General features: G+C 45.3%; 1 protein-coding gene across 3 annotated transcripts in view; it reads left to right on the top strand.

The window, feature by feature from the left end:
* Positions 1-26,896, top strand: part of gria4a (glutamate receptor, ionotropic, AMPA 4a) — a 182,235-nt gene that overhangs the window by 70,506 nt on the left and 84,833 nt on the right. For all 3 annotated transcript variants that reach the window (XM_046316517.1, XM_046316516.1, XM_046316515.1), the window contains exons 3-7: positions 9,460-9,699; positions 13,774-13,826; positions 14,008-14,139; positions 17,818-17,871; positions 18,894-19,052. In XM_046316517.1, coding sequence (XP_046172473.1) covers positions 9,460-9,699; positions 13,774-13,826; positions 14,008-14,139; positions 17,818-17,871; positions 18,894-19,052 — 638 coding nt within the window. The remainder of the gene's footprint in view (positions 1-9,459; positions 9,700-13,773; positions 13,827-14,007; positions 14,140-17,817; positions 17,872-18,893; positions 19,053-26,896) is intronic.

The raw sequence follows: 26,896 nt of genomic DNA, 5'->3' as shown, positions 1-26,896 counted from the left end.
TCCACTTACGCAATTTAATTTTACCTTTATTTACCTAGGCAAGTCAGTTAAGAACAAATTCTTATTTTCAATGACAGCCTCGGAACAGTGGGTTAACTGCCTTGTTCAGGGTAATTGGTTGCACCAGACCTGAGCAAAAAGTGGCATCTTGCAAGAGCTTTACATTAAACTTCCAATAGGATGCCCTTGTGAAATAAACACCAGGAGAATGGTAGAGCTCAACAGCCTATTGCTCTGATTCCTGGACATGTATAAACGATCAAGTCAGGCTGCACTAACCCTAGCCACAAAGACCTACACCCACGTTTACTGTCTTGTGTCATGATATCTAGTTCTCCAAACATCTACTAGCTCAAACTGATTAATGATGTCCCTTAACACTCTGACTGACCCTGAATGAGGCTCCTCCCCATTTCTGTCTTTAGTAAAATCCATTGTACATTTCCAGTCCCTGCCAAACACCAGCGTCTCCTCAGGCGCTACCTGTGAGGTTTCCTGCTAAGACACCCAAGTTGAACCCCACTCTCTCTCCCTGTGTTAGGCGCATACACATTTCTAAAGTTAAAACCCATGTTATAACCCATGTCTGCTTTTACGACAAGCAGCCCACCCCTACACACCTTCTTTGAGGAGCAAATTTTTACAGAAAGACCTGGTACAAAAAGGACTGCCACTAAAATGTGTCCCTTGTCTCAACATGACCCATGGCTCAAGCCCCTTTCCACCAGAGCCCCAAATTGACTTCATTCACCACATCACTATGAGTCTCCTGCAGAAACAACACCTGTACTTTTTTTTGTTTTACATATTCACCCAACACACTCATCTTTCCCGCATCTCTGGCAACATTTATATTGAGCGAGCCTACCCAAAGAGTCTCCATAAGAAGTGGGAGAAAAGCCAGCAGAGAAAGAGACCAATAGCAAAGCTCAAAAAGCCCCAGTGCCAGGAAGGAACTATACATCTAAACAGTGTCTGAAGGTTGACCTTTACGCACTGTTGTGACCCACTTCCAACCTAAAGCGTTTCCTGGGTGAGAGGACACCCTCATTTTTCATTGTATGTTGTACTGATCTTACAAACTTTCTTAGATTGGGAAAAAAAGCCTCAAGAGTAACTTTTTTCCCCCTGGTCTCATCCAGGAACCTTGACTGTTCCCTCACCGTGTACTTTGACCCTTCTGCTTGACTGGCTGTCATCTCCGGGACCCATTGAAGAGGAGTCTGAAAAAAAGGCCTCATCATCCTCTTCCTCAGACTCACCTTCCTCCTCCTCATCTCCATCTCCCATCCTGATCACCTGCCCTTCCTCTCTGGTCCCCCTCCCCTCCCCTCATGTACACCACCATCCATAACCTGACTAAGCCCAGCCTCATCTACATCACCGTCTGTAGCCTGACTAGGTCCAGTTTCTGATGCCTGCGTCTCATTGCCCACCTGCACGTTCACCTCGATTTCCCCAACTGGCACTTGTACCCTCACCTTGTCTACGGCCTTTATGTGGGCATACAAAGCTCTTATGGCCCAAATCCCCACACTCAAAACACATTAGACTGTGCTGGCAAATCCTACGTAGAGCACCTCACCATGCTCACTTTAAAATACACATTTAGCTGTTGCTCATTGTTATTCAGACACATTAACATTTGCCTCTGGAACACAACATGCTCGACGGCATCTGCCTGAAAACCTGGCAACAGTACAAATCTGCTATCAAACTTACCAAACCGACTCACTTCTTTCTGTATTTGATCATGCGTAATAAATGGAGGCAAATTAGCGATTACCACTCTAGTCGAAGGACTCGACAGGGGAGAAATCGGCATCAACACATTCCTTACAAATAATCATCAGAATGTATCAATTCAGCTCAACTACACATGGCCTGTCAACTACTAAACACTCCCAGCATGCAGAAAGAGAGAGAGGGGGCTCCTGAGTTCTTCTGCAAAACATAGAGAATTAGAGTTGGATAAATGTAGATAAAATGGTATTATTTTTGCACAAGGACTTACACAGGATACTAACCTCAATACTAAAACCTTCAATCCAAATCACAATTCCATACCTAAAACCAACCAGAATGGACTATTACTACCAACGACTATCATTAAAAAACTTCTAACAAACCAAAACCTGCAGAAGAAACACAGTGGAACCTGGACACAGAACTGAGTGAGTAATATACAGTCTGAACCTACTTCTAAAGCCAGAAAGTAAAAGACAATGATCTCTAGGTTATTTTGTTATATAAAGCTAAGCAAACAAGTATACTAAGCTACCAAGTTGCTAGGACAGAACAGACCTGGCTTCACCTTCAATAAGCACTGGTGTGAAGTCAGATGTGTGAAAACTCCTGAGCCCAACAATGGCAGGAGAGTTTCACAGCCCCCTAATCCCAAATGCAGAGGCCTTTAAAGCCCCAATTAGGCTGATCCCTGTCCAGAGGTCATTACAATACAGTACCCCATGGATATTCAAAATAACACTGCAAGGACCAATGCTGCTGCAGTCCGGAAGGTGAGCAACGGTCTGATCATCCTACAGTAGTTGGAGTAGGCTCTCACCCCACTCTACTAGCCTTCCCCATTTGCGCCAGGTGATCGTGGTGACGAAGTAGGTATCCCTGTTCGTCGACCGTCTGGGGGGGATGTCCTGATTTCCTGCTGCATCCATTTGGTGAGGCAGACTTCTGTAAAGTAGACGCTGGGAGTTGAGAAGCAAGTGCAGGTGCAGTTAAATTATAAACGGAACATGGCCCAATACAAGAAACACAAGTAGTTTACAGACATGAAACACATAGTCAATACTGCCTTGGGAATGAACCCAAGGGAGAGCCAGATAAAGGGAAGGTAATGAGTGAGTTAATGGTGTCCAGGTGAGCCTATGATGAATGCCAGGTGCGTCTAATGATGGTTGCCAGGACCGGTGTTTAGTAAACCAGCGACATCGAACACCGTAGGGGAGGAGCGTGAGTAGACGTGACAACTGTAGACTAGTTTATCACTGACCTCAACCCAGAGTCTCTCAGAGCGTCCACAGTCAGTCCCCTGACACCCCTATCAGATCACAGTAAAATCACAGTCTACTTGAACAGAGCTATGCTCAATCATGAGGCATCAAAGCCAAAGGAACTGAGTAATATTCAGAAATGCTATTGATGGAAGAAAAATAGAGCAACAACCAATTAAATCCCTTCCAGACAATTTCCTGGACAAAAGGTTTCACTGTCATAGTGAAGGTGTAAACTTGGCAGTAGAAAACCTCAACAGTATATTTGACCTCTCAGCTTCCTCATCAAATCTAAAAATGTCAAGCAGACAACCTAAGAGAATTAACAACAATGACAAATGGTTTGATGAAGAATCCAAAAACCTAAGTAAGAAATTGAGAAATGTATCCAACCAAAAATATAGAAACCCAGAAAACCTGAGCCTCCACCTTCATTATGGTGAATCACTAAAACAATACAGAAATACACTACGGAAAAGAAGGAACAGCATGTCAGAAATCAGCTCAATGTAACTGAAGAATCCATAGAATCTAATCACTTCTGGGAAGATTGGAAATCTCTCAAAGAGTTATCTATCCAAACAGAGATGAATGGATAAACTTCTCCAATATTTTTGGCTCTATAACAAAGAAAAAACAGCAAAAATATATACATGATCAAATACAAATCTTAGAATCAACTATTAAAGACCACCAGAACCCACTGGATTCTCCAATTAAATTGAATGACCTACAGGACAAAATACTAGCCCTCCAACCCAAAAGGCCTGTGGGGTTGATGGTATCCGAAATGAAATGATAAAATATACAGACCACAAATTAAAATTGGCTATACTAAAACTCTTTAACATTATCCTTAACTCTGGCATCTTCCCCAATATTTGGAATGAAGGACTGATCACCCCCTGATCATCGATCAGCAACCTCTGAATTATTATTAACAAAACATGAGAACATCCTCAGAAAAAAAAGACAATTATTTGACACATTGGAAAAAAACAGAGCAAACTGGAATGAAACAGAGCAAACTGGAAAAAAACAGAGCAAACTGGAAAATGAAACAGAGCAAACTGGAAAAAAACAGAGCAAACTGGAAAAAAACAGAGCAAACTGGAAAAAAACAGAGCAAACTGGAAAAAAACAGAGCAAACTGGAAAAAAACAGAGCAAACTGGAAAAAAACAGAGCAAACGAATGAAACAGAGCAAACTGGAAAAAAACAGAGCAAACTGGAAAAAACAGAGCAAACTGGAATGAAACAGAGCAAACTGAAAAAACAGAGCAAAAAAACAGAGCAAACTGGAATGAAACAGAGCAAACTGGAATGAAACAGAGCAAACTGGCAAAAAACAGAGCAAACTGGAAAAAAACAGAGCAAACTGGAAAAAAACAGAGCAAACTGGAAAAAAACAGAGCAAACGAATGAAACAGAGCAAACTGGAATGAAACAGAGCAAACTGGAATGAAACAGAGCAAACTGGAATGAAACAGAGCAAACTGGAATGAAACAGAGCAAACTGGAAAAAAACAGAGCAAACTGGAATGAAACAGAGCAAACTGAAAAAAAACAGAGCAAACTGGAAAAAAACAGAGCAAACTGGAATGAAACAGAGCAAACTGGAATGAAACAGAGCAAACTGGAATGAAACAGAGCAAACTGGAATGAAACAGAGCAAACTGAAAAAAAGAGCAAACAATGAAGCAAACTGGAATGAAAACAAACTTGTAAATAAAACAGAGCAAACTGGAATGAAACAGAGCAAACTTTTGAAACAGAGCAAACTACAAAAAAACAGAGCAAACTGGAATAAACTTTGGCAACTGAATGAAAAAGCAAACTGGAATGAAACAGAGCAAACTGGAAAAAAACAGAGCAAAGAAAAAACAGAGCAAACTGGAATGAAACAGAGCAAACTGGAATGAAACAGAGCAAACTGGAGAGCAAACTGGAAACAGAGCAAACTGGAAAAAAACAGAGCAAACTGGAATGAAACAGAGCAAACTGGAATGAAACAGAGCAAACTGGAATGAAACAGAGCAAACTGGAATGAAACAGAGCAAACTGGAATGAAACAGAGCAAACTGGAAAAAAACAGAGCAAACTGGAATGAAACAGAGCAAACTGGAATGAAACAGAGCAAACTGGAATGAAACAGAGCAAACTGGAAAAAAACTGGAATGAAACAGAGCAAACTGGAATGAAACAGAGCAAACTGGAAAAAACAGAGCAAACTGGAATGAAACAGAGCAAACTGGAATGAAACAGAGCAAACTGGAATGAAACAGAGCAAACTGGAAAAAACAGAGCAAACTGGAGAGCAAACTGGAACTGAAACTGGAAAGAGCAAACTAGTGGTATCAACTGAATGAAACAGGTTGGAATGAAACAGAGCAAATGGAAAAAAACAGAGCAAACTGGAATGAAACAGAGCAAACTGGAATGAAACAGAGAAACAGAGCAAACTGGAATGAAACAGAGCAAACTGGAATGAAACAGAGCAAACTGGAATGAAACAGAGCAAACAGAAAAGAGCAAACTGGAATTGTAAAACAGAGCAAATGAAATGTTTAAACAGAGCAAACTTTTGTACATTGTTACAAACTGAATGAAACAGAGCAAACTGGAATGAAACATTTCAAACTGGAATGAAACAGAGCAAACTGAAATGTTTAAACAGAGCAAACTGGAATGAAACAGAGCAAACTGGAATGAAACAGAGAACATATTCTTATTTTCAATGAGCAAACTGGAATGAAACAGAGCAAACTGGAATGAAACAGAGCAAACTGGAATGAAACAGAGCAAACTGGAAAAAACAGAGCAAACTGGAATGAAACAGAGCAAACTGGAATGAAACAGAGCAAACTGCAATGAAACAGAGCAAACTGGAATGAAACAGAGCAAACTGGAATGAAACAGAGCAAACTGGAATGCTGTTTGGCCCTCAACGAGAAAAGGGCAACCAATGAAGAACAAACACCATTGTAAATAAAATCAATATTTCTGTTTATTTATTTTCCCTTTTGTATTTTAACTGTTTGCACATCATTACAACACTGTATATTGACATAATATTACTTGCTTTGGCAATGTAAACATATGGAGAGATGGAGAGAGAGTGAGAGAGAGGGAGAGAGAGAAACAGAGTGAGAGAGAGAGAGATCAGGGAGAGGAGAGAGAGAGTTTAAGAGAGAGACAGAGAGAGAGAGAGAGCCCTGAGAGAGAGAGAGAGAGAGAGAGAGAGAGAGAGAGAGAGAGAGAGAGAGAGAGAGAGAGAGAGAGAAGAGAGAGAGAGAGAGAGAGAGAAGAGAGAGAGAGGGAGAGAGAGAGAGAGAGAGAGAGAGAGAGGAGAGAGAGAGAGAGAGAGAGTGAGATAGAGAGAGAGAGAGAGAGAGAGAGAGGGGAGAGAGAGATCTCTGAGAGAGAGAGAGGGAGAGAGTGAGAGAGAGAGATTCAGAGAGAGAGAGAGAGAGAGAGAGAGAGAGAGAGAGAGAGAGAGAGAGAGAGAGAGAGAGAGAGAGCACCGAGCGCTGTGCGATGTTGGGTAATGGTTGTAGATGCTGTGTATGTAGCGGTAGCTGTAGCTGAGCTCCCTGTGGAGGGTTTAACATATCTGCTGCTGAGACACTCTGTAGGGATTGGCTTTTAAACCACACATATGCTGTGAAATGTTGTTCATCTTTATTGTGTTAACAAAGTTAGTGGTATCATAGTGGTCAGGTTGCTGAAGAGATGGTGTAAATATAACAGTAGGAGGCTAGACAGAGAGACAGACAGAGAGAGATAGATGGGGATTTGTGACCTGTTGCAACAAGAAAAGGGCAACCAGTGAAGAACAAACTCCATTGTAAATACAACCCATATGTATGTTTATTTATTTTCCCTTTTGTACATTGTTACAACACTGTATATAGAAAGCAATATAGTTACATTTCAAATTGCTTTCAGTTCTCTCCATAGGTGTATGTTTAATTTTTTTTTATTTAATTTTACCTTTATTTAACCAGGCAAGTCAGTTAAGAACATATTCTTATTTTCAATGATGGCCTGGGAACAGTAGGTTAACTGCCTGTTCAGGGTAGAACGACAGATTTGTACCTTGTCAGAGAGGTGAAAGCAGAGGGAACGTTTTCAGGGGCTCTTTCTCTCTCCTCCCTCTCTCTCTCTCTCTCTCTCTCTCTCTCTCTCTCTCTCCCCTCTCTCTCTCCCTCTCTCCCTTTGAACTCGCAACCTTCCGTTTACTAGTCCAACGCTCTAACCATTAGGCTATGCTGCCGCCCCATGTTGACTGTGAGCCAAGGTGAACTCTGTCAAGGCGTCAGCATACTAGGTTTGCTCCTATCAGAAGTCGGCTACACATACTCCCTTAAAAGACCTTCGCTAGAAACGACATAAAAGCGGTAATAGTTTGGTTTGTCCATCCACGCCGTAGACAGAATTAATATAGTCAGAATTCATTTAAGATAACTCAAGATAACGCAAGATAAAATAACTCAAGACGTTATTAAGTTTTTGCAGAGGAGATTTAAGTCGCTCAATTTCACAGATAACTAAGATGTTTGGTGCAGTAATTCTCAATGAAGAAATGTACATGAAAACAAGTTGTCTCTCGTTGAACGACAACAAACAGGTCATTGAAGAATCCCTACCGTTGACCAGTCACCGAATGAGAAGTGTAGACTTCGGCTTCCGAACTTCGGCTTTGACTCAACAAAGAATAGGAAGCATGCAGGAGCCTTACCTCTGATAGTGAAAGTGAATTAGATGAATGTCCATGTGGATTATGGTGTCTTTTAATACCTAATGAGTGTTTAATCTCTGTTCATATCAGCCCAGATTCAGGGCCCTGACATAGTGTCTAATCCCTGTTCATATCAGCCCAGATTCTGGGCCCTGACATAGTGTCTAATCCCTGTTCGTGTCAGCCCAGATTCAGGGCCCTGAAATAGTGTTTAATCCCTGTTCATATCAGCCCAGATTCAGGGCCCTGACATAGTGTCTAATCCCTGTTCATATCAGCCCAGATTCAGGGCCCTGACATAGTGTCATCGCATCACCCTCCTGTAACTGAGAAGTATATGAGTGACATACGGTGGCAGAGAGGTGAAAGCAGAGGGAACGTTTTCAGACAAGAGACAGACATGTCAGAGGGGGCTCTTTCTCTCTCCTCCCTCTCTCTCTCTCCCTCCCTCCCTCTCTCTCCCTCTCTCTCTCTCCCTCTCTCTCTCTCTCTCTCTCTCTCTCTCTCTCTCTCTCTCTCTCTCCCTCTCTCTCTCTCTCTCTCTCTCTCTCTCTCTCTCTCTCTCTCTCTCTCTCTCTCTCCTCTCTCTCCCTCTCCTCTCTCTCTCTCTCTCTCTCTCTCCCTCTCCCTCTCCCTCCCTCCCTCTCTCTCTCTCTCTCTCTCTCTCTCTCTCTCTCTCTCTCTCTCTCTCTCTCTCTCTCTCTCTCTCTCTCTCTCTCTCTCTCCTCTCTCTCTCCTCTCTCTCTCTCTCTCTCTCTCTCTCTCTCTCTCTCTCTCTCTCTCTCTCTCTCTCCTCTCTCTCTCTCTCTCTCTCTCTCTCTCTCTCTCTCTCTCTCTCTCTCCTCTCTCTCTCTCTCTCTCTCTCTCTCTCTCTCTCTCTCTCTCTCTCTCTCTCTCTCTCTCTCTCTCCCTCTCTCTCTCCCTCTCCCTCTCCCTCTCCCTCTCCCTCCTCTCTCTCTCTGTGTTGAAACAGCTGAAGGATTTTAGGGAGATGGGTGGCATACATCATCATTGAATTGTAACAGAGAGACATGAGTCATAATTATTTGCTTAATTTGTTGTTGGTGTTGTTGTTGTTGTGTTGTCTGTGTGAGAGATGACCTCCCAGAGGAGTCAGCGGAAACTGATTGCTTATGTGTAGTAATTATGTTATCAGTGTTTGGCTCTCTACTGTGGAATTGGCCAAAATAATTACCGGGAGACATTTCTGTGATATGAAAATCAAGTTGCAATGATTATTTTCTGTGTTTTTTGTTAGCTCTTTTGACAATCACACACACACACACACACACACACACACACACACACACACACACACACACACACACACACACACACACACACACACACACACACACACACACACACACACACACACACACACACACACACACACACACACACACACACACACACACTCTCTCTGATACAGCAGCTGCAATGTGTTGTTGTAATTATGGAAGATAAAACTGCAGCATCCACTTGTTATAATGTTTGACGTATTACACGAGATTCCACTGTGTGAATATACATTAATGAGCATCTCTTTCTCTGCCTCTGTGCCTGCATTCTTTTCTCAGTATTCCCAGTGTGTTCTTCTGGCTCTATGTCAAATGTCTATTGCATTTATACAATCCAAGTAGCCTTTAAGCATTCTCATCCACTCCCTTCCCCTTCCCTCCTCCTTCTCTCTCTTTCTCCCTGCAGTCTGTTCACAGTACTCGCGGGGTGTGTTTGCCATCTTCGGCCTGTACGACAAGCGTTCGGTGCACACCCTGACGTCGTTCTGCAGCGCTCTGCACATCTCCCTGGTCACGCCCAGTTTCCCCACGGAGGGGGAGGGCCAGTTCACCCTGCAGCTCCGCCCCTCTATCAGAGGAGCTCTGCTGTCCCTGCTGGACCACTATGACTGGAGCCGCTTCGTATTCCTCTACGACACAGACAGAGGTACCAGCTGTCAATCAAACAATACCCAATCAATTAATCAGTCAGTAGATCAGTCAATCAGTCAGTCAATTGGTCAGTCAGTCAATCAATCAACCAGACAGTCAGTCAGTAAGTCAATCAGTAAGTCAATCAGTCAGTCAATCAGTCAGCCAATCAGTCAGCCAATCAGTCAGCCAATCAGTCAGTCAGTCTGTCATTCAATCGTATCATTCTAAGGGAAGCAGGAAGCAGGAAGAGGAGAATGGGATGGAGGGAGCGGGTACTGTACACAACTCAACCCAGTCATTAACACAGATCAGCTGTACACAGCTCAACCCAGTCATTAACACAGATCGCTGTACACAGCTCAACCCAGTCATTAACACAGATCAGCTGTACACAGCTCAACCCAGTCATTAACACAGATCAGCTGTACACAGCTCAACCCAGTCATTAACACAGATCGCTGTACACAGCTCAACCCAGTCATTAACACAGATTACAGCTCAACAGTCATTAACACAGATCGCTGTACACAGCTCAACCCAGTCATTAACACAGATCAGCTGTACACAGCTCAACCCAGTCATTAACACAGATCAGCTGTACACAGCTCAACCCAGTCATTAACACAGAGCAGCTGTACACAGCTCAACCCAGTCATTAACACAGATCAGCTGTACACAGCTCAACCCAGTCATTAACACAGATCAGCTGTACACAGCTCAACCCAGTCATTAACACAGATCAGCTGTACACAGCTCAACCCAGTCATTAACACAGATCAGCTGTACACAGCTCAACCCAGTCATTAACAAAGCTCAACTGTACTTTATTTATTTATTTTTCATTTCACCTTTATTAACAAAGCTCAACTGTACTTTATTTATTTATTTTGCATTTCACCTTTATTTAACCAGGTAGGCTAGTTGAGAACAAGTTCTCATTTTCAACTGCGACCTGGCCAAGATAAAGCAAAGCAGTGTGACACAGACAACAACACAGAGTTACACATGGAGTAAACAATAAACAAGCCAATAACACAATAAACAAGTCAATGACACAGTAGAGAAAAGAAAGTCTATATACAGTGTGTTCAAAAGGCATGAGGAGGAAGGCAATAAATAGGCCATAGTAGCAAATAATTACAATTTATCAGATTAACACTGGAGTGATAAATGAGCAGATGATGATGTGCAAGCAGAGATATTAGTCTGCAAAAGAGCAGAAAAGTACATTAAAACAATATGGGGATGAGGTAGGTAGATTGGGTGGGCTATTTACAGATGGACTATGTACAGTTGCAGCGATCGGTTAGCTGCTCAGACAGCTGATGTTTAAAGTTAGTGAGGGAAATGTAAGTCTCCAGCTTCAGCGATTTTTGCAATTCGATCCAGTCACTGGCAGCAGAAAACTGGAAGGAAAGGCGGCCAAAGGAAGTGTTGGCTTTGGGGATGACCAGTGAGATATACCTGCTGGAGTGCGTGCTACAGGTGGGTGTTGTTATCATGACCAGTGAGCTGAGATAAGGCAGAGCTTTACCTAGAATAGATTTATAGATGACCTGGAGCAAGTGGGTCTGGGGACGAATATGTAGCGAGGGCCAGCCGACTAGAGCATACAGGTCGCTGTGGTGGGTGGTATAAGGTGCTTTAGTGACAAAACAGATGGCACTGTGATAGACTCCATCCAATTTGCTGAGTAGAGTGTTGGAAGCTATTTTGTAGATGACATCGCCGAAGTCGAGGATCGGTAGGATGGTCAGTTTACTAGGGTAACCCTGTCATTCACACAGCTCAACCCAGTTATTCACACAGCTCAACCCTGTCATTCACACAGCTCAACCCTGTCATTCACACAGCTCAACCCAGTCATTCACACAGCTCAACCCAGTCATTCACACAGCTCAACCCTGTCATTCACACAGCTCAACCCTGTCATTCACACAGCTCAACCCTGTCATTCACACAGCTCAACCCAGTCATTCACACAGCTCAACCCAGTCATTAACACAGCTTGTTACAGAACTGACTGTAACTGCAACTGTGATTATTTGTGGAAAGGTTAAACTGTTGACAGAGGTTAAAGGGAGCCCAGTCCCCTTGATGCTGTGTGTGTTTGTAGAGTGGGCACAGCTGATGCCCTCCACTCCAGACTATCGTCATGGGAATACTCAGCACGGAACCCTAAGCCAGACATTCCAACATCCGCATGCCATGCCAGGGTCTCTCTATACCCTCTGAGTGGCTAACAGTGCCAGTCCCTCTATACACCACATTTTCTCACTGTCCTCTCTGCCAGTCTCTCTGTGGCCCGGCTTGGCTCGGTCTTGGCTCGGGCTTGGCTCGGTCTTGGCTCGGGCTTGGCTCGGGCTTGGCTCGGTCTTGGCTCGGGCTTGGCTCGGGCTTGGCTCGGTCTTGGCTCGGGCTTGACTCGGTCTTGGCCCGGCTTGGCTCGGGCTTGGGGCTTGGCTCGGTCGACACCTAGGGGATTGGAGGTGCCGTTTCCGCTTCACTCACACGTGATTCGCAGCGGCAGGGCCGTTCATTAGCATTTCCCATCAGCCCTGCGCTGTCGGTAATGTGGTGGAAAATGGGCAGTAAGAGGGATCTGTTATATGCTCCATGCTCTGCAGACAGCATGGCACACACACACACACACACACACACACACACACACACACACACACACACACACACACACACACACACACACACACACACACACACACACACACACACACACACACACACACACACACACACACACACACACACACACACACACACACACACACACACACACACACACACACACACACACACACACACAGATTTAGCTTCTGCAACTACTGAGGGTTCACCTGTTGCAATGCATTTTAACCTGGGAGGTAATGCATGTTGAAACATACTGAGGTTTTTTAAGGCCTATACGTGTGGGAGACATGGTAAGCTGGGAGACATGGTAAGCTGGGAGACATGGTAAGCTGGGAGACATGGTAAGCTGGGAGACATGGTAAGCTGGGAGACATGGTAAGCTGGGAGACATGGTAAGCTGGGAGACATGGTAAGACATGGTAAGCTGGGAGACATGGTAAGCTGTGTGCCCATTGGTTGACAAAGATCACTTCCCAAGCTGATTCTTATGTGTTCATCTGTCAACTGACAGATTTAGGGTCTATAAACATTTGTTTTTCATTGTACAATTTCTCCTGTTGTCTGTTGTATAGTCAGGGCTTGGTTCTGGTCAGGAGATAGGCACACAGTCTGGACACGGACAGACAGACATACTGGCACACAGTCTGGACATGGACAGACAGACATACTGGCACACAGTCTGGACACGGACAGACAGACAGACATACTGTTACACAGTCTGGACTCGGACAGACAGACAGACATACTGTTACACAGTCTGAACACGGACAGACAGACAGGCAGACAGGCAGACAGACAGAGAGACAGACAGACAGACAGACAGACAGACAGACAGACAGACAGACAGACAGACAGACAGACAGACAGACAGACAGACAGACAGACAGACAGACAGACAGACAGACAGACAGACAGACAGACAGACAGACAGACAGACAGACAGACAGACAGACAGACAGGCTGAGGAGTATTTACACAGGGACAGCTGTTGTTGGTGATTGCTGTGTCTCTGGGAGTGTTTAGGGGGAACTGTAGAGACCATGATGGAGGCATCAGGGAGAGAGACAAACAGTGATAGAAAGACAGAGGGTGATAGAGTCAGGAACCGACAGCAGAGGTGTCAGAGACAGGCGATCAGGACAGTACCGGGAGGCGTGATGGGTACTGTAGTGAAGGGTTGCACTAGACAAACAATAAGGAAGAGGGAAGTAGCGAGCGAGGGAAAGGGCGTCTGGGATTTGCAGTGTTTCCGTTTAGTTTGATTGCTACAAGACACTGTTTTTGTTGACTTAACTTTTTGATCTATTTTCCCCCCAAAGTGAGTATATTCTATCTTCAGCTTCAATTTTGTGGAATGTTATTTTTGTGGCCTGCCTGGCATCTCTCCAGGTTGGTGATGTCTGAGTGGTTGTCTCTATGTCTCTGTTCTGTTGTCTAGGTTACGCCATCTTACAGGCAATCATGGAGCGTGCAGGTCAAAACGGTTGGCAGGTGAGCACAACATGGGTGCGCACACACACACACACACACACACACACACACACACACACACACACACACACACACACACACACACACACACACACACACACACACACACACACACACACACACACACACACACACACACACACACACACACACACAGGTTAATTGCTCTGTCTCTGTGCAGGTGAGTGCCATCTGTGTGGAGAGTTTCAACGAGGCAGCGTACCGTCGTCTGCTAGAAGACCTGGACCGCCGCCAGGAGAGGAAGTATGTCATCGACCTGGAGCCTGAGAGACTGCAGTGCATTCTAGAACAGGTGAGTGAGAGACTGCAGAGCATTCTAGAACAGCTGAGTCTGAGAGACTGCAGAGCATTCTAGAACAGCTGAGTCTGAGTGACTGCAGAGCATTCTAGAACAGCTGAGTCTGAGAGACTGCAGAGCATTCTAGAACAGCTGAGTCTGAGAGACTGCAGAGCATACTAGAACAGCTGAGTCTGAGAGACTGCAGAGCATTCTAGAACAGGTGAGTCTGAGAGACTGCAGAGCATTCTAGAACAGCTGAGCCTGAGAGACTGCAGAGCATTCTAGAACAGGTGAGTGAGAGACTGCAGAGCATTCTAGAACAGGTGAGTGAGAGACTGCAGAGCATTCTAGAACAGGTGAGTGAGAGACTGCAGAGCATTCTAGAACAGGTGAGTCTGAGAGACTGTAGATCATACTAGAACAGCTGAGTCTGAGTGACTGCAGAGCATTCTAGAACAGCTGAGTCTGAGAGACTGCAGAGCATTCTAGAACAGCTGAGTCTGAGAGACTGCAGAGCATTCTAGAACAGCTGAGTCTGAGAGACTGCAGAGCATTCTAGAACAGCTGAGTCTGAGAGACTGCAGAGCATTCTAGAACAGCTGAGTCTGAGAGACTGCAGTGCATTCTAGAACAGCTGAGTCTGAGAGACTGCAGAGCATTCTAGAACAGGTGAGTCTGAGAGACTGCAGAGCATTCTAGAACAGGTGAGTGAGAGACTGCAGAGCATTCTAGAACAGGTGAGTCTGAGAGACTGCAGAGCATTCTAGAACAGGTGAGTCTGAGAGACTGCAGAGCATTCTAGAACAGCTGAGTCTGAGAGACTGCAGAGCATTCTAGAACAGCTGAGTCTGAGAGACTGCAGAGCATTCTAGAACAGCTGAGTCTGAGAGACTGCAGAGCATTCTAGAACAGAGTCTGAGACTGAGAGACTGCAGTGCATTCTAGAACAGGTGAGTGAGAGACTGCAGAGCATTCTAGAACAGGTGAGTGAGAGACTGCAGAGCATTCTAGAACAGGTGAGTCTGAGAGACTGCAGAGCATTCTAGAACAGCTGAGTCTGAGAGACTGCAGAGCATTCTAGAACAGCTGAGTCTGAGAGACTGCAGAGCATTCTAGAACAGCTGAGTCTGAGAGACTGCAGAGCATTCTAGAACAGCTGAGTCTGAGAGACTGCAGAGCATTCTAGAACAGCTGAGTCTGAGAGACTGCAGAGCATTCTAGAACAGCTGAGTCTGAGAGACTGCAGAGCATTCTAGAACAGGTGAGTCTGAGAGATTGCAGAGCATTCTAGAACAGGTGAGTGAGAGACTGCAGAGCATTCTAGAACAGCTGAGTCTGAGAGACTGCAGAGCATTCTAGAACAGCTGAGTCTGAGAGACTGCAGAGCATTCTAGAACAGCTGAGTCTGAGAGACTGCAGAGCATTCTAGAACAGCTGAGTCTGAGAGACTGCAGAGCATTCTAGAACAGCTGAGTCTGAGAGACTGCAGAGCATTCTAGAACAGCTGAGTCTGAGAGACTGCAGAGCATTCTAGAACAGCTGAGTCTGAGAGACTGCAGAGCATTCTAGAACAGCTGAGTCTGAGAGACTGCAGAGCATTCTAGAACAGCTGAGTCTGAGAGACTGCAGAGCATTCTAGAACAGGTGAGTGAGAGACTGCAGTGCATTCTAGAACAGGTGAGTGAGAGACTGCAGAGCATTCTAGAACAGGTGAGTCTGAGAGACTGCAGAGCATTCTAGAACAGGTGAGTCTGAGAGACTGCAGAGCATTCTAGAACAGCTGAGTCTGAGAGACTGCAGAGCATACTAGAACAGCTGAGTCTGAGAGACTGCAGAGCATTCTAGAACAGGTGAGTGAGAGACTGCAGTGCATTCTAGAACAGCTGAGTCTGAGAGACTGCAGTGCATTCTAGAACAGCTGAGTCTGAGAGACTGCAGAGCATTCTAGAACAGGTGAGTGAGAGACTGCAGTGCATTCTAGAACAGGTGAGTGAGAGACTGCAGAGCATTCTAGAACAGGTGAGTCTGAGAGACTGCAGAGCATTCTAGAACAGGTGAGTCTGAGAGACTGCAGAGCATTCTAGAACAGCTGAGTCTGAGAGACTGCAGAGCATTCTAGAACAGCTGAGTCTGAGAGACTGCAGAGCATTCTAGAACAGGTGAGTCTGAGAGACTGCAGAGCATTCTAGAACAGGTGAGTCTGAGAGACTCACCTGTTCTACTCACCTAGATGCACTATTGTAAAGTGACTGTTCCACTGGATGTCATAAGGTGAATGCACCAATTTGTAAGTCACTCTGGATAAGAGCGTCTGCTAAATGACTTAAATGTAAAATGTAAAGAGCATTCTAGAACAGGTGAGTGAGAGACTGCAGATCATTCTAGAACAGATGAGTGAGAGACTGCAGCGTATTCTAGAATAGGTGAGTCTGAGTGACTGCAGAACATTCTAGTACAGGTGACCACAGAACTCACACGCACGCAAGCACACACACACACACACACACACACACACACACACACGCACGCACGCACGCACGCACGCACGCACGCACGCACGCACGCACGCACGCACGCACGCACGCACGCACACACACACACACACACACACACACACACACACACACACACAATCTCTCTCTAAGCCTTGTGGTTGTCCATCCGCATTAGTTTCCCTCTACTCCTCTCTTCACTGAACCCATCTATTTACAGCCAGACTTTGACTCTGACAGTTGAGACTGGTGTGTCTGTCTGCCTCTTCTCTGCTGCTGTCACCTTTGACCCCACTCCAGGGTAACGTCCTATTGGTCAGTCATCTGTCACTACTTCCTTTGCATGCATCACTTCCTTTTCTGGCCAGATATCCCTTCCTGTCTACTGGTCTGACAAATATGGGCAGACACCAGCAGTTCTACACACACACACTCAAATGCACGCGCACACACAAATGCACACACAAATGCACACACACACACACACACACACACACACACACACACACACACACACACACACACACACACACACACACACACACACACACACACACACACACACACACACACACACACACACACACACACACACACACACACACACACACACACACACACACACCTGTGCGATGGTCTGCCCAGGAACAGCTGGCTCAGAAGTACTGGCATGGATGGCATCATTAGTCTGACACAGACTGCTCTGTTTCTGTCTGTCTGTCTGTCTGTCTGTCTGTCTGTCTGTCTGTCTGTCTGTCTGTCTGTCTGTCTGTCTGTCTGTCTGTCTGTCTGTCTGTCTGTCTGTCTGTCTGTCTGTCTGTCTGTCTGTCTGTCTGTCTGTCTGTCTGTCTGTCTGTCTGTCTGTCTGTCTGTCTGTCTGTCTGTCTGTCTGTCTCTGTCTCTATCTCTCTCTCTCTCAATTTAATTCAAAAGGCTTTATTGGCATGGGAAACATATGTTAACATTGCCAAAGCAAGTGAAGTAGATAATATACAAAAGTGAAAAAAATTAACAGTAAACATTACACTCACAGAAGTTCCAAAAGAATTAACATTTAACATTTAAGTCATTTAGCAGACGCTCTTATCCAGAGCGACTTACAATGTCATATCATGTATATATACAGTGTTGTGATGATGGACAAATGGTTAAAGTTTTTCCTGCTCTATTTTCCTCTTCTCTTCCTCTCTTTCTCCAGGCCATTAGTGTGGGCAAACATGTCAAAGGCTACCATTACATCTTGGCCAACCTCGTAAGTCTGCATTTGCCATCTTAAGAGTGCAATAGTCTAAAGTGGTTTCCTTTCCTTGTCTTCTCCACTCCTGCTCTCCTTCATCTGTGCTAACATGAACCAACTGAACAAGTGAAAGCAAATTCCACCGTCCCTATACACATAGTGGTTTTTAGATTAGTGCAGATGAAAGAGAGTAGACGAGGAGAGGAAGGGGGGGAAGGTTGTGGTAATAACAGGGGGGTTCAGGCAGGTGTCTGTGGTTTACCTTGTCTCTGAGGAAAATACGAGTCAACTCTGAACCAGACAGAGCTTTGTGGGGAGGATGGTTTGAAGGCACTTCAGACAGCCCATTCCCTCTCTATCTCCACCCCCCACTCTCCATCCCTCTCTTGCTCTCTCTCCCTCTCCCTCTCCCTCTCCCTCCCCTCTCCTCTCTCTCTCTCTCTCTCTCTCTCTCTCTCTCTCTCTCTCTCTCTCTCTCTCTCTCTCTCTCTCTCTCTCTCTCTCTCTCCTCCCTCTCCCTCCCTCTATCTCCCTCCCTCTCCCTCCCTCTCTCTCTCTCTCTCTCTCTCTCTCTCTCTCTCTCTCTCTCTCTCTCCCCTCTCTCTCTCTACTCTATTCCTTGGGAAGAGAAGGTACATCCCTGTCTCAGAGCTTTCATGTTCAGACTTGGCAGACCAGGTTAATCTTCAAATGCAGTTGTGCCTAGCACCTCTCTCTCTCTCTCTCTCTCTCTCTCTCTCTCTCTCTCTCTCTCTCTCTCTCTCTCTCTCTCTCTCTCTCTCTCTCTCTCCTCTCCCTCCCTCTCCCTCCCTCTATCTCCCTCTCTCCCTCTCTCCCTCTCTCTCTCTCTCTCTCTCTCTACTCTATTCCTTGGGAAGAGAAGGTACATCCCTGTCTCAGAGCTTTCATGTTCAGACTTGGCAGACCAGGTTAATCTTCAAATGCAGTTGTGCCTAGCACCTCTCTCTCTCTCTCTCTCTCTCTCTCTCTCTCTCTCTCTCTCTCTCTCTCTCTCTCTCTCTCTCTCTCTCTCCCAGGGTTTTAAAGACATATCTCTAGAGAGGTTTATGCATGGTGGGGCTAACGTCACAGGGTTCCAGTTGGTTGACTTCAGTAAGCCCATGGTCCTCAAACTGATGCAGCGCTGGAACAAACTGGACCAGAGAGAGTACCCAGGCTCTGACAGCCCACCCAAGGTACATACACACGCATACATAATACTGGGAGAGGGTTCTAGAATCATATTGGAGAGAAACCTCTTTCTCCTGTCACAGCTTTTTAGCCAATCAGACTGTGACTTTGAGAGGCAGCAGGAGAGACTCAGCCAATCACATGGTGACAGATGGTGTTAGACATAGAATGGCAGAGAGCACTCTTCCATAGTGTCCTCACACCTCTATCTTCTACCCATTTTCTCCCTCTCTCTCCCTCTCCCTCTCCCTCTCCCCCTCTCCATCTCCCTCACTCTCCATCTCTCCCCCTCTCCCCCTCTCCCTCTCCCCTTTCCCCTCTCCCCTTTCCCTCTCCCTCTCCCCCTCTCCTCCTCTCCATCTCCCTCACTCAATCTCTCCCTCTCTCCCCCTCTCCCTCTCCCCTTTCCCCTCTCCCCCTCTCCCTCTCCCTCTCCCCCTCTCCCTCTCCCTCTCCCTCTCTCTCAATTCAAATAAATTCAAGTGAATTTATTGGCATGGGAAACATATTACACAAAAGTGAAATAAACAATAAAAAGTCAACTGTAAATATTACACTCCCAAAAGTTCCAAAAGTCACAAATGTCACATTATATATACAGTGTTGCAACAATGTGCAAATATTTAAATTACATAAAGGAAAATAAATCAACATAAATATGGGTTGTATTTACAATGGTGTTTGTTCCCTTCTCTTGTGGCAACAGGTCACACACCTTGCTGTTGTGATGACACACTGTGGTAACAGGTCACACATATTGCTGTTGTGATTGCGCACTGTGGCAACAGGTCACACATATTGCTGTTGTGATTGCACACTGTGGTGTTTCACCCAATAGAAATGGGAGTTTATCAAAATTGTGGTTCTTTTTAATCTGAGGGAAAAATGTGTCTCTAATATGGTCATACATTGGCCAGGAGGTTAGGAAGTGCAGCTCAGTTTCTACCTCATTTTGTGGGCAGTGTGCACATAGCCTGTCTTCTTTCTCTCTCTCCTCTCGTTTGACTTTCTCTCTATCTCTTTAGTTCTCTCTTCCATCTGTCTGCTCTCTCTCTCTCTCTCTCTCTCTCTCTCTCTCTCTCTCTCTCTCTCTCTCTCCTCTCTCTCTCTCTCTCTCCATCTCTCTCACTCACTCTCTGTGTCTCTGTCTCTCTCTCTGTGTCTCTGTCTCTGTGTCTCTGTCTCTCTCTCTCTCTGTGTCTCCATCTCTCTCTCTCTGTGTCTCTGTCTCTCTCTCACTCTCTGTGTCTCTGTGTCTCTGTCTCTCTCTGTGTCTCTGTGTCTCTGTCTCTCTCTCTCTGTCTCTCTGTATCTCTCTCTCTCTCTCTCTCTCTCTCTCACTCTCTGTGTCTGTCTCTCTCTCTCTGTCTCTCTGTCTCTCTCTCTCTCTCCTCTCTATTTTACTTTCTCTCTCTAGTTCTCTCCTCCATTTGTCTGTCCTCTCTCTCTCCCTCTCTCCATCTGTCTCACCCTCTCTCTCTCTGACTTTCTCGCTCTGCCTGTTCCCTCTCCCACACTCTGGCTGTTATTTTCTCTCTCTCTCTCTCTCTCTCTCTCTCTCTCTCTCTCTCTCTCTCTCTCTCTCTCTCTCTCTCTCTCTCTCTCTCTCTCTCTCTCTCTCTCTCTCTCTCTCTCTCTCTCTCTCTCAGTGACAGCTTCAGAATGGTGTAACCTTTTTCACCCTGATATTGCTGTTAATTGTGTACCATCATTTTAATATTTATATGATAAATCTTTGTTAAAGGATGTCCAGTCCATCAATTGTCATCCACTGATGAGTGTACCCAATCTCAGATTCTAGTTTGTGTGTGTGTGTTTGTATTAGTGTGTGTGTTTGTATTAGTGTGTGTGTTTGCATTAGTGTGTGTGTGTTTGTATTAGTGTATGGGTGTTTGTGTGGGTAAGTGGGTGGGTGGGTGAGATTTTGAGCTTGTCATTCTCAGCGTTCTATTCCTGGAATATGCTATGAAACCAAGTGGCATTCGCTGACATCAAACCATTATTGGAGCCACCTTTCAATACAAAAATAACTAACATTTCAGTTTTGTCAGCGGGATGCAGATGCTTACTGAATTAGTGAATGACAAGGCCCTTTATATACAATTAAACAGCCAGGTTTATGTATTATCAAATCAAATTTTATTGATCACATACATATTTAATTATTTATTTATTTCACCTTTATTTAACCAGGTAGGCAAGTTGAGAACAAGTTCTCATTTACAATTGCGACCTGGCCAAGATAAAGCAAATCAGTTCGACAGATACAACGACACAGAGTTACACATGGAGTAAAACAAAAATACAGTCAATAATACAGTATAAACAAGTCTATATACAATGTGAGCAAATTAGGTGAGAAGGGAGGTAACGGCAAAAAGGCCATGGTAGCAAAGTAAATACAATATAGCAAGTAAAACACTGGAATGGTAGTTTTGCAATGGAAGAATGTGCAAAGTAGAAATAAAAATAATGGGGTGCAAAGGAGCAAAATAAATAAATTAATTAAATACAGTTGGGAAAGAGGTAGTTGTTTGGGCTAAATTATAGGTGGGCTATGTACAGGTGCAGTAATCTGTAAGATGCTCTGACAGTTGGTGCTTAAAGCTAATGAGGGAGATAAGTGTTTCCAGTTTCAGAGATTTTTGTAGTTCGTTCCAGTTATTGGCAGCAGAGAACTGGAAGGAGAGGCGGCCAAAGAAAGAATTGGTTTTGGGGGTGACTAGAGAGATATACCTGCTGGAGCGTGTGCTACAGGTGGGAGATGCTATGGTGACCAGCGAGCTGAGATAAGGGGGACTTTACCTAGCAGGGTCTTGTAAATGACATGGAGCCATTGGGTTTGGCGACGAGTATGAAGCGAGGGCCAGCCAACGAGAGCGTACAGGTCGCAATGGTGGGTAGTATATGGGGCTTTGGTGACAAAACAGATTGCACTGTGATAGACTGCATCCAATTTGTTGAGTAGGGTATTGGAGGCTATTTTGTAAATGACATCGCCAAAGTCGAGGATTGGTAGGATGGTCAGTTTTACAAGGGTATGTTTGGCAGCATGAGTGAAGGATGCTTTGTTGCGAAATAGGAAGCCAATTCTAGATTTAACCTTGGATTGGAGATGTTTGATATGGGTCTGGAAGGAGAGTTTACAGTCTAACCAGACACCTAAGTATTTGTAGTTGTCCACGTATTCGAAGTCAGAGCCGTCCAGAGTAGTGATGTTGGACAGGCGGGTAGGTGCAGGTAGCGATCGGTTGAAGAGCATGCATTTAGTTTTACTTGTATTTAAGAGCAATTGGAGGCCACGGAAGGAGAGTTGTATGGCATTGAAGCTTGCCTGGAGGGTTGTTAACACAGTGTCCAAAGAAGGGCCGGAAGTATACAGAATGGTGTTGTCTGCGTAGAGGTGGATCAGGGACTCACCAGCAGCAAGAGCGACCGCATTGATGTATACAGAGAAGAGAGTCAGTCCAAGAATTGAACCCTGTGGCACCCCCATAGAGACTGCCAGAGGTCCGGACAGCAGACCCTCCGATTTGACACACTGAACTCTATCAGAGAAGTAGTTGGTGAACCAGGCGAGGCAATCATTTGAGAAACCAAGGCTGCCGAGTCTGCCGATGAGGATGTGGTGGTTGACAGAGTCGAAAGCCTTGGCCAGATCAATGAATACGGCTGCACAGTAATGTTTCTTATCGATGGTGGTTAAGATATCGTTTAGGACCTTGAGCGTGGCTGAGGTGCACCCATGACCAGCTCTGAAACCAGATTGCATAGCAGAGAAGGTACGGTGAGATTCGAAATGGTCGGTAATCTGTTTGTTGATTTGGCTTTCGAAGACCTTAGAAAGGCAGAGTAGGATAGATATAGGTCTGTAGCAGTTTGGGTCAAGAGTGTCCCCCCCTTTGAAGAGGGGGATGACCGCAGCTGCTTTCCAGTCTTTGGGAATCTCAGACGACACGAAAGAGAGGTTGAACAGGCTAGTAATAGGGGTGGCAACAATTTCGGCAGATAATTTTAGAAAGAAAGGGTCCAGATTGTCTCGCCCGGCTGATTTGTAGGGGTCCAGATTTTTCAGCTCTTTCAGAACATCAGCTGAATGGATTTGGGAGAAGGAGAAATGGGGAAGGCTTGGGCGAGTTGCTGTTGGGGGTGCAGTGCTGTTGACCGGGGTAGGAGTAGCCAGGTGGAAAGCATGGCCAGCCGTAGAAAAATGCTTATTGAAATTCTCAATTATGGTGGATTTATCAGTGGTGACAGTGTTTCCTATCTTCAGTGCAGTGGGCAGCTGGGAGGAGGTGTTCTTATTCTCCATGGACTTTACAGTGTCCCAGAACTTTTTTGAGTTAGTGTTGCAGGAAGCAAATTTCTGCTTGAAAACGCTAGCCTTGGCTTTTCTAACTGCCTGTGTATAACGGTTTCTAGCTTCCCTGAACAGCTGCATATCACGGGGGCTGTTCGATGCTAATGCAGAACGCCATAGGATATTTTTGTGTTGGTTAAGGGCAGTCAGGTCTGGGGAGAACCAAGGGCTATATCTGTTCCTGGTTCTAAATTTCTTGAATGGGGCATGTTTATTTAAGATGGTTAGGAAGGCATTTAAAAAAAATATCCAGGCATCCTCTACTGACGGGATGAGATCAATATCCTTCCAGGATACCCCGGCCAGGTCGATTAGAAAGGCCTGCTCGCTGAAGTGTTTCAGGGAGCGTTTTACAGTGATGAGTGGAGGTTGTTTGACCGCTGACCCATTACGGATGCAGGCAATGAGGCAGTGATCGCTGAGATCTTGGTTGAAGACAGCAGAGGTGTATTTAGAGGGGAAGTTGGTTAGGATGATATCTATGAGGGTGCCCGTGTTTAAGGCTTTGGGGGGGTACCTGGTAGGTTCATTGATAATTTGAGTGAGATTGAGGGCATCAAGTTTAGATTGTAGGATGGCTGGGGTGTTAAGCATGTTCCAGTTTAGGTCGCCTAGCAGCACGAGCTCTGAAGATAGATGGGGGGCAATCAGTTCACATATGGTGTCCAGAGCACAGCTGGGGGCAGAGGGTGATCTATAGCAGGCGGCAACGGTGAGAGACTTGTTTTTAGAGAGGTGGATTTTTAAAAGTAGAAGTTCAAATTGTTTGGGTACAGACCTGGATAGTAGGACAGAACTCTGCAGGCTATCTTTGCAGTAGTTTGCAACACCACCCCCTTTGGCAGTTATATATATATATATGCCATTTAGCAGACGCTTTTATCCAAAGCGACTTACAGTCATGTGTGCATACATTCTACGTATGGGTGGTCCCGGGAATCGAACCCACTACCCTGGCGTTACAAGCGCCATGCTCTACCAACTGAGCTACAGAAGGACCACCAGTTCTATCTTGTCTGAAAATGTTGTAATTTGGAATTAAAATTTCAGAATTTTTGGTGGTCTTCCTAAGCCAGGATTCAGACACAGCTAGAACATCCGGGTTGGCAGAGTGTGCTAAAGCAGTGAATAGAACAAACTTAGGGAGGAGGCTTCTAATGTTAACATGCATGAAACCAAGGCTATTACGGTTACAGAAGTCATCAAAAGAGAGCGCCTGGGGAATAGGAGTGGAGCTAGGCACTGCAGGGCCTGGATTCACCTCTACATCGCCAGAGGAACATAGGAGGAGTAGAATAAGGGTGCGGCTAAAAGCAATAAGTATTGGTCGTCTAGAACGTCTGGAACAGAGAGTAAAAGGAGGTTTCTGTATATGTTTAGCAGATGTTAGAACAAAGAACTATTTAGACTACACTTCCGATGTCACTGTAGAACACTTCCAGTGTCACTGTAGAACACTTCCAATGTCACTGTAGAACACTTCCTGTGTCATTGTAGAACACTTCCAATGTCACTGTAGAACACTTCCTGTGTCACTGTAGAACACTTCCAATGTCACTGTAGAACACTTCCTGTGTCATTGTAGAACACTTCCAGTGTCACTGTAGAACACTTCCAGTATCACTGTAGAACACTTCCAATGTCACTGTAGAACACTTCCTGTGTCACTGTAGAACACTTCCTGTGTCACTGTAGAACACTTCCAGTGTCACTGCAGAACACTTCATGTGTCACTGTAGAACACTTCCAATGTCACTGTAGAACACTTCCTGTGTCATTGTAGAACACTTCCAATGTCACTGTAGAACACTTCCTGCGTCACTGTAGAACACTTCCGATGTCACTGTAGAACACTTCCTGCGTCACTGTAGAACACTTCCGATGTCACTGTAGAACACTTCCTGCGTCACTGTAGAACACTTCCTGTGTCACTGTAGAACACTTCCTGTGTCACTGTAGAACACTTCCTGCGTCACTGTAGAACACTTCCGATGTCACTGTAGAACACTTCCAGTGTCAATGTAGAACACTTCCAATGTCACTGTAGAACACTTCGTGTGTCACTGTAGAACACTTCCTGTGTCACTGTAGAACACTTCCTGTGTCACTGTAGAACACTTCCGATGTCACTGTAGAACACTTCCAGTGTCAATGTAGAACACTTCCAATGTCACTGTAGAACACTTCGTGTGTCACTGTAGAACACTTCCTGTGTCACTGTAGAACACTTCCTGTGTCACTGTAGAACACTTCCTGTGTCACTGTAGAACACTTCGTGTATCACTGTAGAACACTTCCTGTGTCACTGTAGAACACTTCCTGTGTCACTGTAGAACACTTCCTGTGTCACTGTAGAACACTTCCTGTGTCACTGTAGAACACTTCCTGTGTCACTGTAGAACATTTCCAATGTCACTGTAAAACAAGCTTCTCAAAGAAAGATAGAAGAAAGTATTGAGATAAGATAAAGGGAAGATCATGAAAAGGGCATGGTTTATGACCACCCCAACACACACTGTGAGTAAGTCAGAGTGATGTGAAGCGCGTCCTCTGAGTTTAACATCCCCTCATTCTTCCTCTCCTCCTCTCCTCCTTTCCTCCCTTCCTTCTCTCCTCCTCCTGTCCTCCTCCTCCTCCTGTCCTCCTCTCCTCTCTCAGTTTGGTCTCTGTCATAATGTGAATGCTTCCTGCTGTGGGTGTGACAGCTTTTGTAGGAATGTGTGTGTATGTGTGTGTGTTTGTTGACGTGAGCGCACCCTGCTATGTGTGTGTGTGTCTTTGTTGACGTGAGGGCACCCTGCGATGTGTGTGTGTGTGTTTGTTGACGTGAGGGCACCCTGCTATGTGTATGTGTTTGTTGACGTGAGGGCACCCTGCTATGTGTGTGTGTGTGTGTGTGTGTGTTTGTTGACGTGAGGGCACCCTGCTATGTGTGTGTGTGTGTGTGTTTGATGACGTGAGGGCACCCTGCTATGTGTGTGTGTGTGTGTGTGTGTTTGTTGACGTGAGGGCACCCTGCTATGTGTGTGTGTGTGTGTGTGTTTGTTGACGTGAAGGCACCCTGCTATGTGTGTGTGTGTTGATGTGAGGGCACCCTGCTATGTGTGTGTGTGTGTTTGTTGACGTGAGGGCACCCTGCTATGTGTGTGTGTGTGTTTGTTGACGTGAGGGCACCCTGCTATGTGTGTGTGTGTGTTTGTTGACGTGAGGGCACCCTGCTATGTGTGTGTGTGTGTTTGTTGACGTGAGGGCACCCTGCTATGTGTGTGTGTGTGTTTGTTGACGTGAGGGCACCCTGCTATGTGTGTGTGTGTGTGTTTGTTGACGTGAGGGCACCCTGCTATGTGTGTGTGTGTGTTTGTTGATGTGAGGGCACCCTGCTATGTGTGTGAATACCTCCGTAGTGCTGTTTGTCTTACCTGATTACAGATCTGTTAGATAAACCTCCTCTTGAAGACTGTCATGTCTCTCTTAAATCATTATCTTATT

Source organism: Oncorhynchus gorbuscha, linkage group LG19 (genome assembly GCF_021184085.1).
Source record: "Oncorhynchus gorbuscha isolate QuinsamMale2020 ecotype Even-year linkage group LG19, OgorEven_v1.0, whole genome shotgun sequence".
Taxonomy (NCBI): domain Eukaryota; kingdom Metazoa; phylum Chordata; class Actinopteri; order Salmoniformes; family Salmonidae; genus Oncorhynchus; species Oncorhynchus gorbuscha.
The sequence above is the reverse complement of the archived record's forward strand: the minus strand, read 5'-3'. Positions and strand labels throughout refer to the sequence as shown.